General features: G+C 53.4%; 1 protein-coding gene across 1 annotated transcript; it reads left to right on the plus strand.

Annotated features, from left to right (window-relative positions):
* The first annotated feature begins 70 nt into the window (after window positions 1-70).
* On the plus strand, window positions 71-22,505 carry CAMKMT (calmodulin-lysine N-methyltransferase). Its single transcript, XM_061550151.1, has 11 exons — window positions 71-179; window positions 6,723-6,898; window positions 9,774-9,838; window positions 16,760-16,820; window positions 18,125-18,179; window positions 18,852-18,915; window positions 19,179-19,245; window positions 19,428-19,502; window positions 20,909-20,972; window positions 21,648-21,779; window positions 21,948-22,505. The coding sequence occupies exons 1-11, from the start codon at window positions 120-122 to the stop codon at window positions 22,023-22,025; spliced, it is 897 nt and encodes a 298-aa protein (XP_061406135.1). The 5' UTR covers window positions 71-119; the 3' UTR covers window positions 22,026-22,505.
* Window positions 22,506-23,493: the final 988 nt, after the last annotated feature.

Genomic DNA, 23,493 nt, shown 5'->3' on the forward strand with positions numbered 1-23,493 from the left:
GGTGGATGGGGGGGGGGGCTTATGGGTGGTGGGGGGCGATGTCTCTTCCCATTGGCTGTCGCGGCTTGCGCTGTGACGTCAGGCGGCGTCTCCGTGGCAACGGCTTCTCCCGTACCAAGATGGCCACGGAAGCGAGAGGAGACGCGAAGGCGGCGCAGCGGTGGGAAATCCTGCGTCAGGTAGAGACTGCGGCTCAGTGAGCCAGACTATGGCAGAGCTGGGTAGAGACTGCGGCTCAGTGAGCCAGACTATGGCAGAGCTGGGTAGAGACTGCGGCTCAGTGAGCCAGACTATGGCAGAGCCGGGTAGAGACTGCGGCTCAGTGAGCCAGACTATGGCAGAGCCGGGTAGAGACTGCGGCTCAGTGAGCCAGACTATGGCAGAGCCGGGTAGAGACTGCGGCTCAGTGAGCCAGACTATGGCAGAGCCGGGGAGAGACTGCGGCTCAGTGAGCCAGACTATGGCAGAGCTGGGTAGAGACTGCTGCTCATTGAGCCAGACTATGGCAGAGCTGGGTAGAGACTGCGGCTCAGTGAGCCAGACTATGGCAGAGCTGGGTAGAGACTGCGGCTCATTGAGCCAGACTATGGCAGAGCTGGGTAGAGACTGCGGCTCATTGAGCCAGACTATGGCAGAGCTGGGGAGAGACTGCGGCTCATTGAGCCAGACTATGGCAGAGCCGGGTAGAGACTGCGGCTCATTGAGCCAGACTATGGCAGAGCTGGGTAGAGACTGCGGCTCATTGAGCCAGACTATGGCAGAGCTGGGGAGAGACTGCGGCTCAGTAAGCCAGACTATGGCAGAGCTGGGTAGAGACTGCGGCTCATTGAGCCAGACTATGGCAGAGCTGGGTAGAGACTGCGGCTCAGTGAGCCAGACTATGGCAGAGCTGGGTAGAGACTGCGGCTCAGTGAGCCAGACTATGGCAGAGCTGGGTAGAGACTGCGGCTCAGTGAGCCAGACTATGGCAGAGCTGGGTAGAGACTGCGGCTCAGTGAGCCAGACTATGGCAGAGCTGGGTAGAGAATGCGGCTCAGTGAGCCAGACTATGGCAGAGCTGGGTAGAGACTGCGGCTCAGTGAGCCAGACTATGGCAGAGCTGGGTAGAGACTGCGGCTCAGTGAGCCAGACTATGGCAGAGCTGGGTAGAGACAGAGCTGGGTAGAGACTGCGGCTCATTGAGCCAGACTATGGCAGAGCTGGGTAGAGACTGCGGCTCATTGAGCCAGACTATGGCAGAGCTGGGTAGAGACTGCGGCTCAGTGAGCCAGACTATGGCAGAGCTGGGTAGAGACTGCGGCTCAGTGAGCCAGACTATGGCAGAGCTGGGTAGAGACTGCGGCTCATTGAGCCAGACTATGGCAGAGCTGGGTAGAGACTGCGGCTCAGTGAGCCAGACTATGGCAGAGCTGGGTAGAGACTGCGGCTTAGTGAGCCAGACTATGGCAGAGCTGGGTAGAGACTGCGGCTCATTGAGCCAGACTATGGCAGAGCTGGGTAGAGACTGCGGCTCAGTGAGCCAGACTATGGCAGAGCTGGGTAGAGACTGCGGCTCATTGAGCCAGACTATGGCAGAGCTGGGTAGAGACTGCGGCTCATTGAGCCAGACTATGGCAGAGCTGGGTAGAGACTGCGGCTCATTGAGCCAGACTATGGCAGAGCCGGGTAGAGACTGCGGCTCAGTGAGCCAGACTATGGCAGAGCTGGGTAGAGACTGCGGCTCATTGAGCCAGACTATGGCAGAGCTGGGGAGAGACTGCGGCTCATTGAGCCAGACTATGGCAGAGCCGGGTAGAGACTGCGGCTCATTGAGCCAGACTATGGCAGAGCTGGGTAGAGACTGCGGCTCATTGAGCCAGACTATGGCAGAGCTGGGGAGAGACTGCGGCTCAGTGAGCCAGACTATGGCAGAGCTGGGTAGAGACTGCGGCTCATTGAGCCAGACTATGGCAGAGCTGGGTAGAGACTGCGGCTCAGTGAGCCAGACTATGGCAGAGCTGGGTAGAGACTGCGGCTCAGTGAGCCAGACTATGGCAGAGCTGGGTAGAGACTGCGGCTCAGTGAGCCAGACTATGGCAGAGCTGGGTAGAGACTGCGGCTCAGTGAGCCAGACTATGGCAGAGCTGGGTAGAGAATGCGGCTCAGTGAGCCAGACTATGGCAGAGCTGGGTAGAGACTGCGGCTCAGTGAGCCAGACTATGGCAGAGCTGGGTAGAGACTGCGGCTCAGTGAGCCAGACTATGGCAGAGCTGGGTAGAGACTGCGGCTCAGTGAGCCAGACTATGGCAGAGCTGGGTAGAGACTGCGGCTCAGTGAGCCAGACTATGGCAGAGCTGGGTAGAGAATGCGGCTCAGTGAGCCAGACTATGACAGTGCCGGGGAGAGACTGCGGCTCAGTGAGCCAGACTATGGCAGAGCCGGGTAGAGACTGCGGCTCATTGAGCCAGACTGTGGCAGAGCTGGGTAGAGACTGCGGCTCATTGAGCCAGACTATGGCAGAGCTGGGTAGAGACTGCGGCTCAGTGAGCCAGACTATGGCAGAGCTGGGTAGAGACTGCGGCTCAGTGAGCCAGACTATGGCAGAGCTGGGTAGAGACTGCGGCTCATTGAGCCAGACTATGGCAGAGCTGGGTAGAGACTGCGGCTCATTGAGCCAGACTATGGCAGAGCTGGGTAGAGACTGCGGCTCAGTGAGCCAGACTATGGCAGAGCTGGGTAGAGACTGCGGCTCAGTGAGCCAGACTATGGCAGAGCTGGGTAGAGACTGCGGCTCATTGAGCCAGACTATGGCAGAGCTGGGTAGAGACTGCGGCTCAGTGAGCCAGACTATGGCAGAGCTGGGTAGAGACAGAGCTGGGTAGAGACTGCGGCTCATTGAGCCAGACTATGGCAGAGCTGGGTAGAGACTGCGGCTCATTGAGCCAGACTATGGCAGAGCTGGGTAGAGACTGCGGCTCAGTGAGCCAGACTATGGCAGAGCTGGGTAGAGACTGCGGCTCAGTGAGCCAGACTATGGCAGAGCTGGGTAGAGACTGCGGCTCATTGAGCCAGACTATGGCAGAGCTGGGTAGAGACTGCGGCTCAGTGAGCCAGACTATGGCAGAGCTGGGTAGAGACTGCGGCTTAGTGAGCCAGACTATGGCAGAGCTGGGTAGAGACTGCGGCTCATTGAGCCAGACTATGGCAGAGCTGGGTAGAGACTGCGGCTCAGTGAGCCAGACTATGGCAGAGCTGGGTAGAGACTGCGGCTCATTGAGCCAGACTATGGCAGAGCTGGGTAGAGACTGCGGCTCATTGAGCCAGACTATGGCAGAGCTGGGTAGAGACTGCGGCTCATTGAGCCAGACTATGGCAGAGCCGGGTAGAGACTGCGGCTCAGTGAGCCAGACTATGGCAGAGCTGGGTAGAGACTGCGGCTCATTGAGCCAGACTATGGCAGAGCTGGGGAGAGACTGCGGCTCATTGAGCCAGACTATGGCAGAGCCGGGTAGAGACTGCGGCTCATTGAGCCAGACTATGGCAGAGCTGGGTAGAGACTGCGGCTCATTGAGCCAGACTATGGCAGAGCTGGGGAGAGACTGCGGCTCAGTGAGCCAGACTATGGCAGAGCTGGGTAGAGACTGCGGCTCATTGAGCCAGACTATGGCAGAGCTGGGTAGAGACTGCGGCTCAGTGAGCCAGACTATGGCAGAGCTGGGTAGAGACTGCGGCTCAGTGAGCCAGACTATGGCAGAGCTGGGTAGAGACTGCGGCTCAGTGAGCCAGACTATGGCAGAGCTGGGTAGAGACTGCGGCTCAGTGAGCCAGACTATGGCAGAGCTGGGTAGAGAATGCGGCTCATTGAGCCAGACTATGGCAGAGCTGGGTAGAGACTGCGGCTCAGTGAGCCAGACTATGGCAGAGCTGGGTAGAGACTGCGGCTCAGTGAGCCAGACTATGGCAGAGCTGGGTAGAGACTGCGGCTCAGTGAGCCAGACTATGGCAGAGCTGGGTAGAGACTGCGGCTCAGTGAGCCAGACTATGGCAGAGCTGGGTAGAGAATGCGGCTCAGTGAGCCAGACTATGACAGTGCCGGGGAGAGACTGCGGCTCAGTGAGCCAGACTATGGCAGAGCCGGGTAGAGACTGCGGCTCATTGAGCCAGACTGTGGCAGAGCTGGGTAGAGACTGCGGCTCATTGAGCCAGACTATGGCAGAGCTGGGTAGAGACTGCGGCTCAGTGAGCCAGACTATGGCAGAGCTGGGTAGAGACTGCGGCTCAGTGAGCCAGACTATGGCAGAGCTGGGTAGAGACTGCGGCTCATTGAGCCAGACTATGGCAGAGCTGGGTAGAGACTGCGGCTCATTGAGCCAGACTATGGCAGAGCTGGGTAGAGACTGCGGCTCAGTGAGCCAGACTATGGCAGAGCTGGGTAGAGACTGCGGCTCAGTGAGCCAGACTATGGCAGAGCTGGGTAGAGACTGCGGCTCATTGAGCCAGACTATGGCAGAGCTGGGTAGAGACTGCGGCTCAGTGAGCCAGACTATGGCAGAGCTGGGTAGAGACTGCGGCTCAGTGAGCCAGACTATGGCAGAGCTGGGTAGAGACTGCGGCTCATTGAGCCAGACTATGGCAGAGCTGGGTAGAGACTGCGGCTCAGTGAGCCAGACTATGGCAGAGCTGGGTAGAGACTGCGGCTCATTGAGCCAGACTATGGCAGAGCTGGGTAGAGACTGCGGCTCATTGAGCCAGACTATGGCAGAGCTGGGTAGAGACTGCGGCTCATTGAGCCAGACTATGGCAGAGCCGGGTAGAGACTGCGGCTCAGTGAGCCAGACTATGGCAGAGCCGGGTAGAGACTGCGGCTCAGTGAGCCAGACTATGGCAGAGCTGGGTAGAGACTGCGGCTCATTGAGCCAGACTATGGCAGAGCCGGGTAGAGACTGCGGCTCATTGAGCCAGACTATGGCAGAGCCGGGTAGAGACTGCGGCTCAGTGAGTCAGACTATGGCAGAGCCGGGTAGAGACTGCGGCTCAGTGAGCCAGACTATGGCAGAGCTGGGTAGAGTCTGCGGCTCAGTGAGCCAGACTATGGCAGAGCTGGGTAGAGACTGCGGCTCAGTGAGCCAGACTGTGGCAGAGCTGGGTAGAGACTGCGGCTCAGTGAGCCAGACTGTGGCAGAGCTGGGTAGAGACTGTGGCTCAGTGAACCAGACTGTGGCAGAGCCGGGGAGAGACTGCGGCTCAGTGAGCCAGACTGTGGCAGAGCTGGGTAGAGACTGCGGCTCAGTGAGCCAGACTGTGGCAGAGCTGGGTAGAGACTGCGGCTCAGTGAGCCAGACTATGGCAGAGCTGGGTAGAGACTGAGGCTCAGTGAGCCAGACTATGGCAGAGCCGGGTAGAGACTGCGGCTCATTGAGCCAGACTGTGGCAGAGCTGGGTAGAGACTGCGGCTCAGTGAGCCAGACTATGGCAGAGCTGGGTAGAGTCTGCGGCTCATTGAGCCAGACTGTGGCAGAGCTGGGTAGAGACTGCGGCTCAGTGAGCCAGACTATGGCAGAGCGGGGGAGAGACTGAGGCTCAGTGAGCCAGACTATGGCAGAGCCAGGGAGAGACTGCGGCTCATTGAGCCAGACTATGGCAGAGCCGGGGAGAATATCGTAGCTCAATGAGCCAGACTATGGCAGAGCCGTTAGAGACTGCGGCTCAGTGAGCCAGACTATGGCAGAGCCGGGAAGAATCTCGTGGCTCATTGAGCCAGACTGGCAGAGCCGGGGAGAGACTGCGGCTCATTGAGCCAGACTATGGCAGAGCCGGGTAGAGACTGTGGCTCAGTGAGCCAGACTATGGCAGAGCTGGGGAGAATCTCGTGGCTCAGTGAGCCAGACTATGGCAGAGCCGGGTAGAGACTGGTGGCTCATTGAGCCAGACTATGGCAGAGCCGGGGAGAATCTCATGGCTCATTGAGCCAGACTATGGCAGAGCTGGGTAGAGACTGCGGCTCAGTGAGCCAGACTATGGCAGAGCCAGGTAGAATCTTGTGGCTCAATGAGCCGGGTAAAGACTGACTGCCACTCTCAGTAACCACGGCTGCCTATAGAGCAGCAGCAGGAGGGTGCGGGAGTCATTTTATACACCCCAAAGGGATGATGAGCTTAGTCAACTGCCCCTAACGGGGATTTGACCTCGCAACCATCCGATTGCGAGCCGCTCGCTCTACTGTTGAACCAATTGACTGATTCTTGTTTCAAAATAGACTCCGACATTTATTAGAATGTCGTGAAATAAATGCAGTGTCAACTGCTTAGGACTTGTGCGTGGTGCCACGTCAAGCAGTGAATGAACGATGATTATGATCAAGTCAGGAGTATTTGTTTAACCAGGTAAGAACTCAAGAGACCGAGGTAGTTTAATTTACAACATTCACCTGGGTCACCAAAACGACAATTTGCAATGAAATAATATTAGAATAATAAACTCATTTTTCATAAAGCGCCTTTCAAATTGGTAATCTGCAGCTGTGTGTTACGCTACGGGAGCGATAAAACAAAATCACGCACAAACATGAAAACGTCATCATCGTCATCATCGTCATCATCGTCAGTCAATTCCCTGCCGGATGAAGGCCTCCACAGGCTGCTTCTATCGGGGTCCACAGTCCTCGGGGACCCCCACGCAGAACTCCGTTACTGACCGTGACTTGACGGGGGTGGTCCGCGATGGTCTCTCCCTCCCCTCCACAGGCGTTGCGCTCTGGCTGCGTGGAGCCGAGGGCTGCCTCCTCCGCCTCCGTGCGTCGCTTTGCTTCGTTTGGGCTCTTCAGGGTGGAGCGGCACGGGGAGGACGAGGAGGCCCCGGGTGGAGCCGAGTGGCTCCGATTCTCCTGCTCACAGATGCTGCCGCGCCATGCGCTCATCCGGTGAGGGGATGCTGCCACTGCCACATGCTACACGACAGACCCCCCCCTACGTAGGCTGTGACTGACTGTTGGGGCAAGTGCTGTTTGCGAGCACCTATGAGGGCTGGCAACGGCACACGAGGGGGTGGGTGGCCAGCACCACGCGTGGCTGGCTTTGTCACCCGAGTGGCAATGTTTAAACATCACAGTAGGTACTCATTTGAAGCCGAATAGACCTTGGGCAGGCCTGGGCCTAGTTCATATCGGAAATCGAACTAGGATTTGCCGAGTTCCTAGCGCTCGCGCTAACCGCTGGACTACCGCATTGGATACTACAACAACAACTGCCATTCGCCACTGCGTATGTATGTTTAACTTCTTTCACACCGTACGTAGCCAACCGTACTCATTGGAAGGACAACAAACTCAGCACAAAAGGCAGTACGAGAGAAATTAGTTTTAAATCTAGATTTAATAGTCCATAGCTCCAGTGGCTTCTTAATATCGGAAGGAAGAGCATTCCAGATGGCCGCAGAAGCCCATCTGAAAGCACGCGATAAAATGACCGTCTTTGTTCGATGGTTAGTCGAAAGCTTCTGCGAGGATAACCGGGGTTTGCGTGATGGTTTATGCTCCTTGGCGAGATCAACAAGGTATTGTGGCTCATTTGTAACAAGCACTTTGTGCTTAAGGTCACTGGAGCGTTGGTGCCACACTAGGTGCACTTTGAGGGAACGTGAAGTGTCGAAGGCCCGTTGACAGGAGGTCACGGGACAGACCCACGTGCAATGGATTAACTGATTGTGCTCCTTACTGTGCCAACTTGCTGCGTTTTAGCCACCCAGTGCTCTGTTCATTCTTGTGAGCATCGCTTCTCTGCTCTCCACTGTAGGTGCTTGCTCCACAGAGGTCGATCTTGACACTGTTGGTACGAGTCATCTACAAGTCCAAACAACTCCACATATTTGTGCACCGCATCTGTCCTTCTATTAGCCCATGCCGTGCCCGCTTAGCCCCATCTATCCAGCCAAGCAGAAGCTGCTTGCGCATGTGCTGGCTGGGCATGTGATCTACATGACCCCGCCAATGCAGCCTCACTTGCCGGAGGAGCTCACTGATGGGACTGTGTCTAGACCTTTTAAGGATCTGTGTGCTCCTCACACAATCATTTCTGGTTTCAACAACAACAAGGGCCGCCATTCGCCACTAAGTGGCAGTGACATCACTATGGCGCTGATGCCAGACGAGGTCCACTTTGAGGTCATGTGAAGTATCGAAGGCTCGTTGCTGACAGGAGGTCACAGGACAGACCCAAGTGCCGTGGGTTGACTAACAGATGACTGGCAGATGCACCACCTGTGTTCCCCACTGTAGCAAATTGCTGCGTTTTAGCCATCCGAAGCACAAACTACACTCACAAACCCACACGTGTAATTATGAACACACGTGATGAATCCAATCGCACACAACACTCATGCATATACACATCCCAGACTCACAAATCCGCGCACTCACGCACCTAGCTACACGCACGTCCACAAGCAATTATGAAGCTACACACACTCGCAGAGAGTAGCCTCAAGAACATTTTTACTTTTCAATTTAGTTTATTTTCATTTGCCGTGTATATCGTCTACGCTTAATTGTTACTGAACATTGTGTTTTAGCTGTAATCACTTTATCACTGAGTAATTATCTCAAATACCCCTTTGTCCTGGTGATTGGATGTGCTGCATGGGAGGCGCGGTATAAATTATAACATCCATGCACCAACACAACCCACTCGCCCGTGCTCGCACACCCATGCATCCACACACTTGCACACACCTTTCCACGCACACACCCTACCACACACAACCGACTGACACATGCACTCACAAACCCATGCACCCACACAGTCGCACGAAAGCACCTACACGCACACATTCCCACGCACAACCCACAAAGACAAAGATCTCCCGTATAGCCTGAACAGACCATTGGGGCAAGTGCTGTTAGCGAGCACCTATGAAGGTCGGAATGACACACGAGGGGGTGCGTGGCCAGCACCATGGCCAGCCGCCTTTGTCTCCCTGGTGCTGATGTTTGCACACCGCACCAGGTAATCATTTGAGGCTGAGTCCGACCTAGGGGAGACCCAGAACCGGTAGAGATAATCATCACTGTTATCGGTCATGAGCATGAATTGAACTCGGGTCAGCCGCTACACTGCCACTCATCTGCACACACCCACATACCCACTCGCACACGAACCACACGCACTCAGAACTAACCTCCCAGGTGTCCCAAATCTCAGTTTCCTTTAAATTTCGATTTAAAGCTTTCGTGACTGCAGGGATTCATATTCTTGGTTCTTTCGGTAAAGTCACGTAGAAGGGAAATAATAAAATAATAAAAGTAAAACTATAAAATTCTCACGACGTTTCGACCGCCACTTTTTTCAAATTGTCTTGCTGTGGTTTTCACACCTGATGATGATTGATTGTGTTGCAATCGAAACGTCGTGATAATTTTATTGTTTAATTTATTTTATTATTTCCCTTCTTCGTGACTTTACCGAAAGAACCAAGAATACTCAGTTTCCTTGTTGTACCTTTTACTATTTGTGGATTTGTCACGCAGGCATTCGCGGGCTTCGCCTCTAAATTAGGGCCCGAATTATCCCCGTGAGCCCCCTTGGCTACGGAGCCAATTCCTCCTCCTCGCAGCTCATCATCGCCGGCGGCTCATCTTCATAACAACGTCGCGGGCGACAGTCAAATTGCCCTCGCGTTACTCGGCAGCCTGAGAGCCCCATTAAGTGCCGATGTGTACACTGGCAAGGTTGTTACTCGTGAAGGTAATTGGAATAATGAGGTGGAACATTAGCGCCGCCGCTTGATTTGTGTGTTCGCAGACAGTCGGTGGGCGCCGTCAATCTCAAAGACGTCCTCAACAGCTTCGACAACACGGGCAACGTGTGTGAGTACGCGCTCACGACGCGGCACGACACATCCCAGGCTCACAAATCCACGCCCCCACGCACCTATCTACACGCACGTGCACAACCAATTATGGGCCTACACACACTCGTAGACGGTCGGTGGGCGGCGTCAATTCACACGCCGCACATCCCAGACACAAACGCACGGTGCGGCGTGTGAATGCAGCCTCGTCTCAAGGTGTTTATTTCCTACTTGGAGGCAGTCGTCGATCATAGGCAGAGATAAAAAGGTAAAAAGGAAGGTTTTGAAATCTGGACTTGAACAGGGGCAAGGAGTCAACAGCACAGATGGCTGGGGGAAGGGAGCTGCAGAGGGGAATGAGCGACACCCCCACCGGGGAAGGTTGACTGGAGGCTGCGACAAAAGGCCTGGGTGGCTGACGTGGCTTCCGATGGGAAGTTCGCAAGTTCATCTAACCGTCGGGAGTCCTCCTCGTGCAAAGTGGCGCTGTTTCCGTGCAATGTGGTGCCCTGCGATGGCTCGCCACCGCCGTCCAAGTGTGGGATTGTCCGCCGCTGGCCCAGGGCTGCAGGGGAGCGCCGCACGTCCATTGGAGCGGCAAAGCGTCTCGGACCTTGTACCGGCGGCTTAATTCTGCCGACACCAGCGTCGCTCATGTGATGCGCCACTTCGCATTAGACGAGTTCCAGAGACGTTTTAATTAAATAACCTTCTGGCGGATTATAAAACGATGCCCCTCCAGGCATCGTTTCTGGAGCCCCTGCAGCGCGCTCGGGCACGGTCCCCGGCGCGAGGAGTCGAAATGGGGCCCCCCCCGTGCGCCCTGCCCCTCCCGCCTACCTCTTCGTACCCTGCAGGACCTGGTGCAGTTGCGCAGCCTGCGCACTCTGTCGCTCGTGTGACTGCCAGAACGTTTTCCAAGTGGGACGCTTGTGACAACCCGATACACGGTGGCACTGCGACCTCGTGCCAATCTCCCCGCGCTCCCTTTGGAGCGAGCCACGGCACGAGCCACGCACGGGCCCAAGCGGATCCGCACGCCCACTTCAGAATATTTATCGTACTGGACGGATCCGATGAGCTATAGGCACAGACTTCTGCTAGTTTACGTTCCGCTTGCCCACCGGCGACTCCGTTTGATCTTCCACTGCGTGGGATCCGAGCGGGTGGGCGGGGCAACAACCTCGTCCACCCATTACTCTAATCACCTCTGCTGTCACTCACGGCAGGGTGCCGTGGCGGCGTGTGGCCGCTGCCGCTTCAGCACCGCCGGCTCCCGGACCGCGGCCTCATCGGCGGGGGGGCACGCCGCTCGGTGCCGCCCAGCGCCGGCCCGGCTTTGACCGCCGCCCCGTAACCCCCGCGGGGGGCTCTGTGTCCTCATTGTCGTGAGCGTACAAAGGACGGCCGTGGGGGTCCGGGTTGTTTGTCCCGCGTCGGCAATTAAATGGTTTACGTGGTTACGTGAAGGGATACATTCCCATTTGAGCGGCCTTTGACTTCGTGTGATGTTCCATCCTCTGAGCAGAGATTTCGGTGATAGTGAAATGATTTTAAATCAACGATTATTTTACTTGTTCTTTTAGTACACGGTTATGTTCACGGCTATTTTTATATGGAAGGTGTCTTGTTAATTTTTTTATTGTTTAAGCAAAAATTCTCCACCCTTGTCCTGATTGTGTTATCAGTGTCCAGCCCTGATGTGAAGAACACATTTGGATCTCTCACATGGCAGTACAACCCTTCGTGTTAGAGGACAGGTCCGCTGAAGTAGATGTCGCAGAACTACTTCTGAGATCCCTTCAAATGACCTGTGATTCGCAAAGTAGGGGAGGCAGCACTTTCCCAATCGCTCTGCCACTCAGAGTCGTCTTCATCACATGACAGGCAACATTTTTTATTCTTGGAGCTGGAATTCAGCCAAATTTAGTGCCAAACCGAATTTTACTTGTGCAGTCATCGATGAATGAGCTGAGACCATCGGCTCACGACATTGGAGAACCCAGTTGAATCGCAACCGGATTCCAACCGTGGATCTCAGCGGTGCAAGCTGATCGCTCTCACCTCTGAGCCACCCGACCACCTCTCCTTCAAGGGTTTTTCTTTTGGATTTTTGAATACCAAACGCTTCGGTTTTTAGACACGCGGAAAATTGGAGACCCGTTTTCCCATGGCGCTTTACGCGAGCACCCGGGTTTGCATCTGCACACCACAAACACAGGAAGAGGGCGCTGGATGAAGTTGTTTTGTGTTTGAATCACCACTTCCGGGCAGCGGTGGGTATGCACGTGGCCTGTAAGCTCGCACTGTGGAGGCATCAGGGATTGGTGGATCACACAAAGACCTTGTGAAACTCCCCTCCTGTGGGCGTCGAGGAGGTGCCACGCCCTGGCTCGCCAGGAGATGGCGCTACAGCAAGTGGACTAATCGCCAGCGGTGTCCATCTGTAAGGCGATGGAGCATTGCCCCCTCGCACAAGGCGTCGGTTTTCTCCGGGTCCTCTGGTTTCCTCCTCCCACTTGTCGTGTAATTAATTAATTTATTTCACCTTTATTTAGCCAGGTAAAAAAAACCTTGAGGTGAAACACCTCTTTTGCGAGGGGGACCTGGCAAGAAGTCCGCAACAAGAAATCACCACACGCACAACACGAAATAGTATAGTGCAAAACATTAAAAACAATTGCAGTGGTCAATGACATTTTCTTCTATCAGAGCTTTGAATTCAGACAGTGATACCCCCTTCTCCAGCTTGAAAATCGTTTGTAATTCATAACAGGAGAATGATAGGAAAATTATTGTTTCCCCATTTGAGTGCTTGCCCTAGGTACTGTTGAAGAGAGCACTGACTGAGAACGAAGGCTGTAGCGTTGTGATGTTTTTGTGAGCTGTGAAACAAAGATATGCAGGGAGTAGGACAAGTACAGCCTCGTACACAAATCATAAACAGGACCCGCCATTAATTGGCCGAACGCATCTCAAAATAAAAACCCAATGAAGGTGCCCTCTGGACAAAGAGTCGTACGACAAAGAGTCGTACGACATAGAGTCGTACGACTCAGTGTGGCTCTCCTGGATGAACAAGCAAATGTCCACGTGGGCGGGGGGGGGGGGGTGTAATGGTGCCCCGCCATCCCGCAGCACGAGCTACCCCACCCCCGCCGTGCCCTCACGGCCCACCGCTGCCTCGGCGGCCAGCGTTGCCCCCTCACCAGGTTCCGCTCAAAAGTATCGGAGGAATGTAGCGGTGTCGGCAAAGTGGGGTGAGGAGCGCACAGAGTGTTGGCAATGAGGGGGGGGCCCCCCTCAGATGAGCTAATGAAGCTGCGGGCGGCACCCCCCCCCCCCCCCGTCATGCCTCCGCTAACGCCTCGCGCCCGCTCATTACCTCCTCGCTAATGTTAACTCTCGGACACTCGCCCGAGGGGACCCTTTTAGTCTCCAGGCAACGGCGCCGGCCCACGACCCGCCTGCCGCCGCTAATTTGAACCTTTCTCGCCGCGTCTGGGCGCGCGAGGGGGGGGGGGGTCGAGCGCTGGCGCACACGGAGCGCCCGCTCTCGGCGAGCGCGGTGGGAAGCGCCACGGCCGCTCTTCGCAAACACTCCGGGGCCGCTACGGATCCGAAGAACACTTTTAAATTGGCGGGTGTAACACAATTTGTATCTTAAGTAAGGCCGTAAAGCCGCACGAGGATTTGTTCGGCATCTCGGTGTAAAACCCCCTCGTTGGTGATTGAGATGAAATTAGAGCCGTCGTGACACGGACGCGGGATATTGCATTTGATTAGACCCTTCAGGCCTGCAGGCGTGATGTATAATTAAGCTTTCAAGATCACGGAAGATCCCGTGTCGTCTCCCCGCGCCGCGTGCGTGCGATCTGAAGCACTGCCGAGCCGCAGCCCGGCGCTCGCTCTGCGCCATCGCCCCCCCCCCCCCCCCCCCGCACTGTTCCCACCGAGTTGCCTTTGACGTCGGGAAATGTTCTTCTCAAAAGGGGGCGCACAACAGTCGCGTCCCTTTTGTCGTAAGCTCGTTAAAACTCACGGAAATGGAATTTTCCGACTTTCGCGTTGGAAGGCTTTTTAATTTCGACTCGAGTCCACGGAGATTGCCCAGAGGCCGGTGTGAACCCTGCGCCCCGTGAGCGCGTCACGCGGCGGCCACGCTCGCAGCAGACACGTCGGTCCTGCAGCGGGTCGCTTCCCGTAACCCTGCGGCTCTTGAGAGGCGGCCACTGAAGGAGCCACGGAGCCAGAGCCGCGGTGTTCCCTCCCTCTCTCTCTCTCCCCGCCGATGACCCTCGCTTGTCGCGGAGCCGACCTCCCCGCCCTGCGCGTAGCTTTTCGCGGCCGTGCCTCACGGTCTTCCCGCGTGTTCTCAGGTGTGTTGTTCGACACGGCGCCCGACGTTTCGCTCTACGCGCCGGAACCTTCTTCTGGCGCCGAATTCAACAAGAAGCTTGCCGGCGCGTGGAGCTAAAACGTCGGACGCCGCATCGAAGCGCGCGCAGAGTGGCGCTCGCGCCCCCCCCCCCCCCCCCTCTCTGTCCGCCCGCTTCGTTCTGGCAGCGTTGCGCTTTCTCTCCGGATCGTGGAGCCGCGCGGGTGTTCTCGGCGCTGGCGGAGCGGAGCGCCGCGGGGAGCTGCCGCTAATCCCCCGCTGTCGCACGCCGTCTCTTCCGCCCCCGTGCCCAGCCGCCGCCTCCGGCCACCGCCGGCTGTGTGTGGGGAGTACGGTGGGGGGGGGCGATGCAGGGTCGGGGAGGGCAGGTCGGCCATGTCCTACAAACAACGACAGAGGGACGGGGGAGGGGTGGCGGGGGAGTCCTAATCCCCCGGCAACCCTGTTACCAGCAGCGCAAAGCCGGTGGACAAAGGCGCGCAGTGGAGTGTGAAATGAGGGAGGCGGGGGAGAACAACTTAACGGTGGAGTTCTTTATGGAGAGCGGCCAGAGCGCGGTTCTCCTCGCCGCGACCTCGCGGAGCCGTTCTCCCCGAGCGCCGTGGCTCGCTGGAGCGCCGTGGCTCGCACCTGCCTCGTTGAGCAGCAGTGCGTCTGCTCGCCGTTTCAAGGGGCTTTTGGCCCCCCCTAATGCTGTTAAGCCAGCCTGTGTAGAGATGTACTTAGCAGAATCAACTCTTGTCGGATCATTTAGTGCTTGGAAGGTGTGGAATGTTACAAACGCTCAAAAGGACAAAGTAGCTTGTACCATCATGCACGCGTGTGTGTGTATGGATGGCAATTGTACAACTTCCAAAAGTTTGACTTAATATTTTTTTCGGCAGCAGACACTTCTCTGTGAACTTCCCCTGCTGGGACTGTATGAATATATGCTTTCTAACCGGCGACTTTTCACGTCACGACGAATTCAATTACCGTGGCCCTGGGGGGGGGGGGGGCTGGATGGGGAGGGGGGGGTAGTTTCGTACCTCTCCGATCCTGACCTGCGAGGTAATTAATGGTGTGCGGCGGCGTAATGTATGAGTTTAATGCCATTAGCTTGCGTGACACTTTGTACTTAGGGTAGTTGTGAATGTCACTGAGGAATGGAATGGAAGGCACCGAACGGAGACCCCCCCCCCCCCTTTGCAAATTTGCATCTCACGCGTGCGTGACGGACAGTCAAGCCGCATGTCATTAGCGCCGTAAGGGCCGCTATTAAAAAGGTAGAGCCTTTCAATCCGCGGGTTTGTCGCACGAAGAGTGCGACCAATTAGAGGGCAGTCCTTCAACCCCCTCCACCGGCGCGGAGGAGCGGGGTGACCGTAGCCGGGCCTGGAGGTCAGGCTGTCTCGGCCAGCGTTGTGTTTCCCACAGCCGCTCTCTCGCTCTCTCTCCACTATCATGGGGGGGGGGGGGGGGGGGGGGCGCTGTGCACGTAAGGAAGGCGATTGCCTGCGACGGTGCAAGCGAGCGTTTACGTTTGTTTCCAGTTTTGGCAAGAAACTCGTTTGCTGGATGGACGCAACAACATTGAAGGGTCTGCGTCGGTAATGATGTGCGGGCACAAATAAATAAAAGGCCGCTATCGCCGGCGGCGCAGCCTCATATCAGAGGGATAACCACCGGGGATTTATACAAAAGGCTGGAGCGGTGCTGCAGCGGTTAGAGGTCTGCGCCATAAACCCATCGACCCGAGTTTGATTCTCAGCTATGGATAACTGACAGTGGGCAGTGACATCTGATGCTGTCCAAGGTCCCCCCGCCCCTTCCACAACCCACACCGACCAACGTGGTGTAAAGTATGGTGAAACAATCCCCCGTGATAGATACTGCATCATCCAGCAGTGGGTGGACAAAGCGCTGTAAACGTGCACGTGAGATAAACGGAACATGGTCAGTGATGGTATTACCCACAGCCCACCAAGGAAACACGGGCATGAACTTCATGCAATTGCTGCACGGCAATGAATGGGCCTTGTCATAGTCAGGGAGAGTCCTTACCTTGAGCATCGGACAGCCCAGTGGCATGTGCATAAGGGGCTCTTGTGATGAGAATTAGAAAGTTGAAAGGGTTCCAGAATTTCGACAGCTGAAATACAAATGGGGATGGAGCGGTAGTTTAGTGGTTAACACATTACACTATGAACCCGCCGACCTGAATTAAATTTCCAGCCACGGCTATCATAGTTGGCGAATGATGTCTGAACTGGTCCTAGTCCCGGTGTGGTGAAGTATGGTTAAACACCATAATCGACATGACGTGGGGAGGACCTCATCCAGTGGATTTATAAAAGTGCTATGCATATTCAAAACAGAATTTATTTATTTTCATCGGAATATACATTTGTTTTGTATTCATACGGCTTTGCACATATTTGACGGGTTAACAAATGATCATGCTTGCATTGTTCTGCTGTTTGGGCCTCTCTGTTCTGAGTTCTCTGTTCAACTGAACGCGTATGTCCCCCTTGCCCCCTCCTATGTCCATCGATCCAGGTGTGTGGCCTGCAGAAGAGGTCATGGCATTCTACTGCATTAAACACAGGCACATGTTCAGGTAAAGAAACGTGCGGGTTGGGCTTCTAAACCAGTGGTTCTGAACGTTTACGGCAGCCTTGCACCTCTTTGATTCTCAATCGTCAAAAAAAACTATTATGTTAATAAATACGTAGGTTGCATGAAACATAGTAAGTTGTGCTTACGTCCCTGTGCTTAATTTGTGTTTCGACGATTTACCTTCGAAAACAAATCTGCCCGTGTCTCGCATCACCAGAAAGGGCATCTCACACCCCCAGGAGTTTGTGTGCACCCGAGGTTAAGAACCACTGATCTGGTTAAGAACCACTGATCTGGTTAAGAACCACTGATCTGGTTAAGAACCACTGATCTGGTTAAGAACCACTGATCTGGTTAAGAACCGCTGTTCTGGTTAAGAACCACTGATCTGGTTAAGAACCACTGTTCTGGTTAAGAACCACTGTTCTGGTTAAGAACCACTGATCTGGTTAAGAACCACTGATCTGGTTAAGAACCACTGATCTGGTTAAGAACCACTGATCTGGTTAAGAACCACTGATCTGGTTAAGAACCACTGTTCTGGTTAAGAACCACTGATCTGGTTAAGAGCCACTGATCTGGTTAAGAACCACTGTTCTGGTTAAGAACCACTGATCTGGTTAAGAACCACTGTTCTGGTTAAGAACCACTGTTCTGGTTAAGAACCACTGATCTGGTTAAGAACCACTGATCTGGTTAAGAACCACTGATCTGGTTAAGAACCACTGATCTGGCTAAGAACCACTGATCTGGTTAAGAACCACTGTTCTGGTTAAGAACCACTGATCTGGTTAAGAACCACTGATCTGGTTAAGAACCACTGATCTGGTTAAGAACCACTGTTCTGGTTAAAAACCACTGTTCTGGTTAAGAACCACTGTTCTGTTTAAGAACCACTGATCTGGTTAAGAACCACTGATCTGGTTAAGAACCACTGTTCTGGTTAAGAACCACTGATCTGGTTAAGAACCACTGATCTGGTTAAGAACCACTGTTCTGGTTAAGAACCACTGATCTGGTTAAGAACCACTGATCTGGTTAAGAACCACTGTTCTGGTTAAGAACCACTGATCTGGTTAAGAACCACTGATCTGGTTAAGAACCACTGATCTGGTTAAGAACCACTGATCTGGTTAAGAACCACTGATCTGGTTAAGAACCACTGATCTCAACCATTTCCGTAGCGGAGGAGAGTGGCGACGGCGTCAGCGGCGGCGTGCCGAGCACGGCTCGTTGACGCGGAGTTTGAGCCGTGGAGGGTCCCGTCGAGAGCTCGTTGTTGCCCTCCTGCTTCTCGTTAAACAGAGGGCTCTCGGTCTGCGAGCTGGGAGGAGGGATGACGTGCCTGGCCGGGCTCATGGTAAGAACCTACATGGGAGCAATTTGAGCACATTTTCGAACATCTCTGTTGCGCCGCACAACAAAGGATGTTGTCAACTGGAGAGAGACTTCAATGTCATCGTCACTTATCGCCGCTCGCAAAACGTAAATTGCTAAATGTAGCTTGCATTCACAAAGGGATATCGACGCTGGGTGCCTTGAATGTAGAGGCGTATTAAAGGAATCGCGTCTCCATTTATATAGATATTTTTAATGCCGAGATTTGACCCGCGTGCGTCACTGCATTGTTCGAAGCGAGGGACGCGGGGTTCACAGGGGCGACGGCCTCCGTGGGTAAGTGGCGTCGTGACACCACTCTCCTCCTCCCTTCGGGAGTGCCGTGCGCGACCGCTCACGGACCCCGCTCGGCTCGAGAATCGTTTATAAAAGCGCCACTGCGCGGGGCAGTCGTGATGGACAGGCAGTCGTCCGTAGGGGCGTCGGGGAAACGCGAGCGCTCCTCGCGGCAATTTTGCCGTCGCCAGGCGCGGAGGTCTTATTAAAACGAAGCGCTAATGTGCCTGCCGTCGTCATCGCCGTGGCAAGATACGCTTGTTGGAAATAACAGCGTCACGCCGAATCTGCGGAGTGAATAATGATATCATGGGGGGGGGGGCCTTAAAACTGTGGCTACGTTTCTACCCCCGTGCAGGTTGCCATCACATCGGAGGCTAAGGAGGTTTTATTAACGGATGGAAATGACAAGGCCGTCAAAAGTATCCTTTGTGAATGATTTCTGAGTGGAAGCGTGCGTCTGCGAAAATTGGTGTTTTTTTCTACGTCTTGTCACGCATGGCTCGGCTAGAAATTGCAAATGATGATTTTGAGCACGATGTTAACATGGTTTATTGCGTGCATCGCAACCTCCAATTAGCATGGTTGGCTACGTACGGCACGAAAGAAGTTCACAACGTACAATACATCAGTTGAACTGTCCTGCTGAATTGGAAGGAAAAGCCCTTAACGTTTTATTTAATGGATGTAAGCACGATTTTGGAAAGAAATACATCCTCTGGCTTAATTACTGCCGCAGATGTCACAAGCCGGTAAGTTGACAGTAATTACAGATACGCTTCTTGTATAATTAAGGTTTTGGGAAGGTTGCTCTGTCATCCGAAAGGTTTCATCTTGCAATAAAGGGGACTGATGAATCGTGAATAAAGCTGTTAGATGAACGTGATTTTTTTTTCTTCAATTAACAGTGGTAACTGTATTTTTTTCTGTTTAGAGTACTACGGTGGGATAACGAGGAGGACATTTTTCCACTTGAAGGAAAATTTGACATCTTGCTTTGTGCAGACTGGTGAGTCGGGACACACGCCGCACGGCACAACTTTCCATGCTCGCCAACTATCAGGTGCGTGAAGTGCGCAGGAGCTCAATTTGCCTATTATACATCAGCCAAAATTGGCATTTGTGAAAATGAGGATGGTGGGGCGGCGGGGGGGTGTCGCGTGGACCGGAGTGGAGACGTGCACACGGTGCGGTGTTTCTGCACACACGGCCACTGTGTAGCAGTCGGGGTCGTGGTGGTGGCCATAATGTTGCCTGCCACGTGTGTGTGAGTTTGTGACTGGAGTCTTTTTGTCAGTGGAAAGTAGTGTGACCAATACTGTAGTGTCTCGTGCGTATGTAGAACTTTTTTTTTACAGTACGTACCCAACCGTTCTATGGGTCTCTATGGGTCTCTGTAGGTATGGGTGTCTGTGGGTCTCTACGTACGTATGTACGTTGAACTTCTTTCGCACCGCACGTAGCCAACAAAGTGCATAGCTCCAGTGGCTTCCTAACATCGGAAGGGAGATTGTTCCAGACGGCCGCAGAAGCGCATCTGAAAGCACGCGATGCATTGACCGTCATTGTTTGATGGTTAGCAAAAAACCACCGCGAGGATGACCGGAGTTTGCGTGGTGGTTTTATGCTCCTTGACGAGATCAGCAGTGTAAGCATGTCGTAATGTATTTGGGTTGTTTTGGACGGCGGGGAGTTGATGAGCACTGTTTACACGTTCATGTGGAGGCTGGTGGGTGAGCCAGAAGACGGCCTTAGAAGCCTCGTGGCGAGCGACTGAAACGCTGCCAGCGTTGTGTTACTATGGGCAGTGGTGTTTCTGTGCGGTCCATGGGCCGACATGGAGATTCATAGACTCACTAGCGTAACATAGGCTCACATAGAGAGCCGTAGACTCACATGACCATAGACTCGCATAGAGACTAATGCATTTACATAGAGAGCCATAGACGTGTAAAAAGACCACAGACTCATAACACCCATGGGTAAATGATCGAAGCGGGCAGTAATGTTTGTGTGCGGTCCATGGTTTTGAGATGGACACTCACGTGAAGATTAATAATTTAAATTTGTATAAAAATCCGCAGGCTTTTATAGAGACCCTCTTACTCACACAGAGCCGCATTGGGTTATGCAGAGGCTCGTATATGCATAGAGACCCACAGGTGAATGATCAAAGTGGGAAGTGACATTACAATACAATTCGTGATCCATGGTTTTCGATTGGTGACCAGTCACTCTGGGCCGTTCGTGATTGTCCATCGGTAGAGGAGGAGATGGCGGCGTCTGTCGTGCGATGTTCTGATGCGGTTCTTTAGAGGCCGTTGTTTGCAGGGTAAATTGCAACTGGGGGGGGGGGCGGGGGGGAAGTGGTTCTTCTGTGGGGGCAATGTACTGACGGACTCTGTGACCTTGCAGCCTCTTTGTGGATGATTATCGGGCCTCCCTCGTGGACACGCTGCACAGGCTGCTGCGCCCAGGGGTGAGTGCTACGCTGCACAGGCTGCTGCCCCCAGGGGTGAGTGCTACTCTGCACAGGCTGCTGCCCCCAGGGGTGAGTGCTACGCTGCACAGGCTGCTGCCCCCAGGGGTGAGTGATACGCTGCACAGGCTGCAGGGGTGAGTGCTACGCTGCACAGGCTGCTGCCCCCAGGGGTGAGTGCTACGCTGCACAAGCTGCTGCCCCCAGGGGTGAGTGCTACGCCGTCAAGAGCTCGGCGGCGCCCGTGGGCATTTTCGTGTGGTGGGACAGTGGAGTTCTTGTCTTCAGATGGGGCATTAAGGGGGCCACGGTGGCGAGATGTTAACTGCCTCGCCTGGTGTACAGGAGGTCATTGATTCAATCCCGACCCTGACTCCTGCTGTATATTTGTAGTTTGCATGTACTCCCCCGTGGTCACGTGGATTTTTCTCCGGGTCCTCTGGTTTTTCCCCTCCGCGTTTAAAATCAAGACGAGTTTATTAGAGTATTTGGCTGCTATAAATTTCCACGTGATAAGCCACTTCGTTGACCTGTCATTTGTGGCCAGGTCGTTTCTGGAAAAAATCTATTTTGCTTAGCGGGCCTTACCTGGTAAAATAAAAAGTTTTAAGTTAGTTTGAATTTGCACACTGAGCTACAAAGGGTTTTGCGTGTCTCTGCCGGTCTTTGTCCAAGGGGACTGTGCTGGTGTTTGCTCCGCAAAGAGGAAACACGCTGGACAAGTTCTGCGTCCTCGCCGAGCGATCGGGGTTTAAAATTGAGAAAACGGAAGCGTACGACCAGCAAGTTTGGGCGATCCATTCTGCGGTGAGAAGTGTTGACGTCTCCATTCCTCTGCTAATAATGAACACGACTGCACCTGCTGCATTCAATGTGCTGACAATTACTGCGTTGAATTTCAGTGATTAGTGCTGATGAATTACTCTTACTGATGTGTTTTTTTTATTGTGCCAACTGTTGTCTGCATGTTTTTAGGTGAAGACGGAGGGAAAGAACGCATATGATGAGAACCTGCACTTCCCGATTATGCTAACGCTGACGCGCTGCCTGTAGGCTGTCGCTGGATTACTGCTTTGGCTTAACAAAGCGTTGCCTTAATTGACGACCCAGAAGCCTTTGTTTTTGTATTCTGCGAGGGTACTACTGGTGGCAGGTATTCTGGGTTAGCCCTCCAATGCAGGATCATAGGCAGCTATGTGGATGATCTTTGCACAGGAGCCGTCGGTCGAATACCATCGCTGTACTTAAGGTCACAGATTGTAATTACGCTAAAATGTGATGCACAGCTTTGATAGACTTGTTTATTAACAAGCCAATTGAGCTTTTCTTGCAGTCATGTAATTACAATTATTGAAGTTTTCTTTATACCTTTATCGGATTCGAACTGCCATTGTTTTGTCTACGTAAATCGAATTATCGTACGATACTTGAGAGACCTAGACTGTGTCGTGTTCCCCGATCCATCATAAGCTTTCAACTTGTTTAAATCATTGTACGGTATGCACTCTGTACATTAAACTTATTCTTACTTAATCTGTCATTTATCAATACCTCGCAATACCAACTACTTCCTTGTGTAAGAAGTGTCGGGAACCCCAGGGAATACGTATTCACCTGCACCGCAACACAATGATGAGTCCTCCTCACGTGTCATTATGCATTAGTATCTTTTTTATTAAACTCTGAACAGCATACATTTGCAGAACAATTAACTTGACAAACATAAACTTCAAAAGTACAACTTAAAAAAAGGTAAGCATAAACTTCAACAAACACATTCTTGAGCAGGTTTTCCGATCTCTTTTTGGGTTCTGCGTGTTGTTCGGCATGGTGATTCACGTTTGGCTCCCAGCGAAACATCACATATTCTTGGTTCTTTCGGTAAAGTCACGTAGAAGGGAAGTAATAAAATAATAAAAATCAAATAAAATTAGCACGACGTTTCAATTGCAACACAAAAGCAATCATCAGGTGTGAAAACCACAGCAAGGAAATTTGAAAAAAACGGCACTTTTCAAATTTTCTTGCTGTGGTGTTCACACCTGATGATGATTGCTTGTGTTGCAATCGAAACGTCGTGAGAATTTTATTTTCATTATTTCCCTTCTACGTGACTTTACCGGAAGAACCAGAAATATGAATCCTTGCAGTCACGAAAGCTTTAAATCGAAATCAGACATCACGTAAAACCCAAAAACACATCGTACAGCCATATTCTTATTGATTACATCCACAGGGCTGTAAGGACTAATAATGACAGACAGGAGACTGACACAATGTGGGAAGTCCCAGGGTCTGTGTCTCAGCGCCCACGTGGGACAGCTACACGGCAACTCAGCATAACATTTGACAATTTGTTGGTTTTTATTCATGGTTTGGAGCCGTGCTTGTAAGATCCTGCTACCGCATGCCTTAAAGTAGTGGCAAGTTGCTACGTATTTCCAGTTCCTCATGCTGTGGTAATGTTACAGTTAAATGGGATCTTTATTTAATATTTCACTTTTTATTTTGTCACACTGCT

The sequence above is a fragment of the Lethenteron reissneri genome, chromosome 11 (genome assembly GCF_015708825.2).
Source record: "Lethenteron reissneri isolate LAM-NWPU_2019-01 chromosome 11, ASM1570882v1, whole genome shotgun sequence".
Lineage (NCBI taxonomy): Eukaryota > Metazoa > Chordata > Hyperoartia > Petromyzontiformes > Petromyzontidae > Lethenteron > Lethenteron reissneri.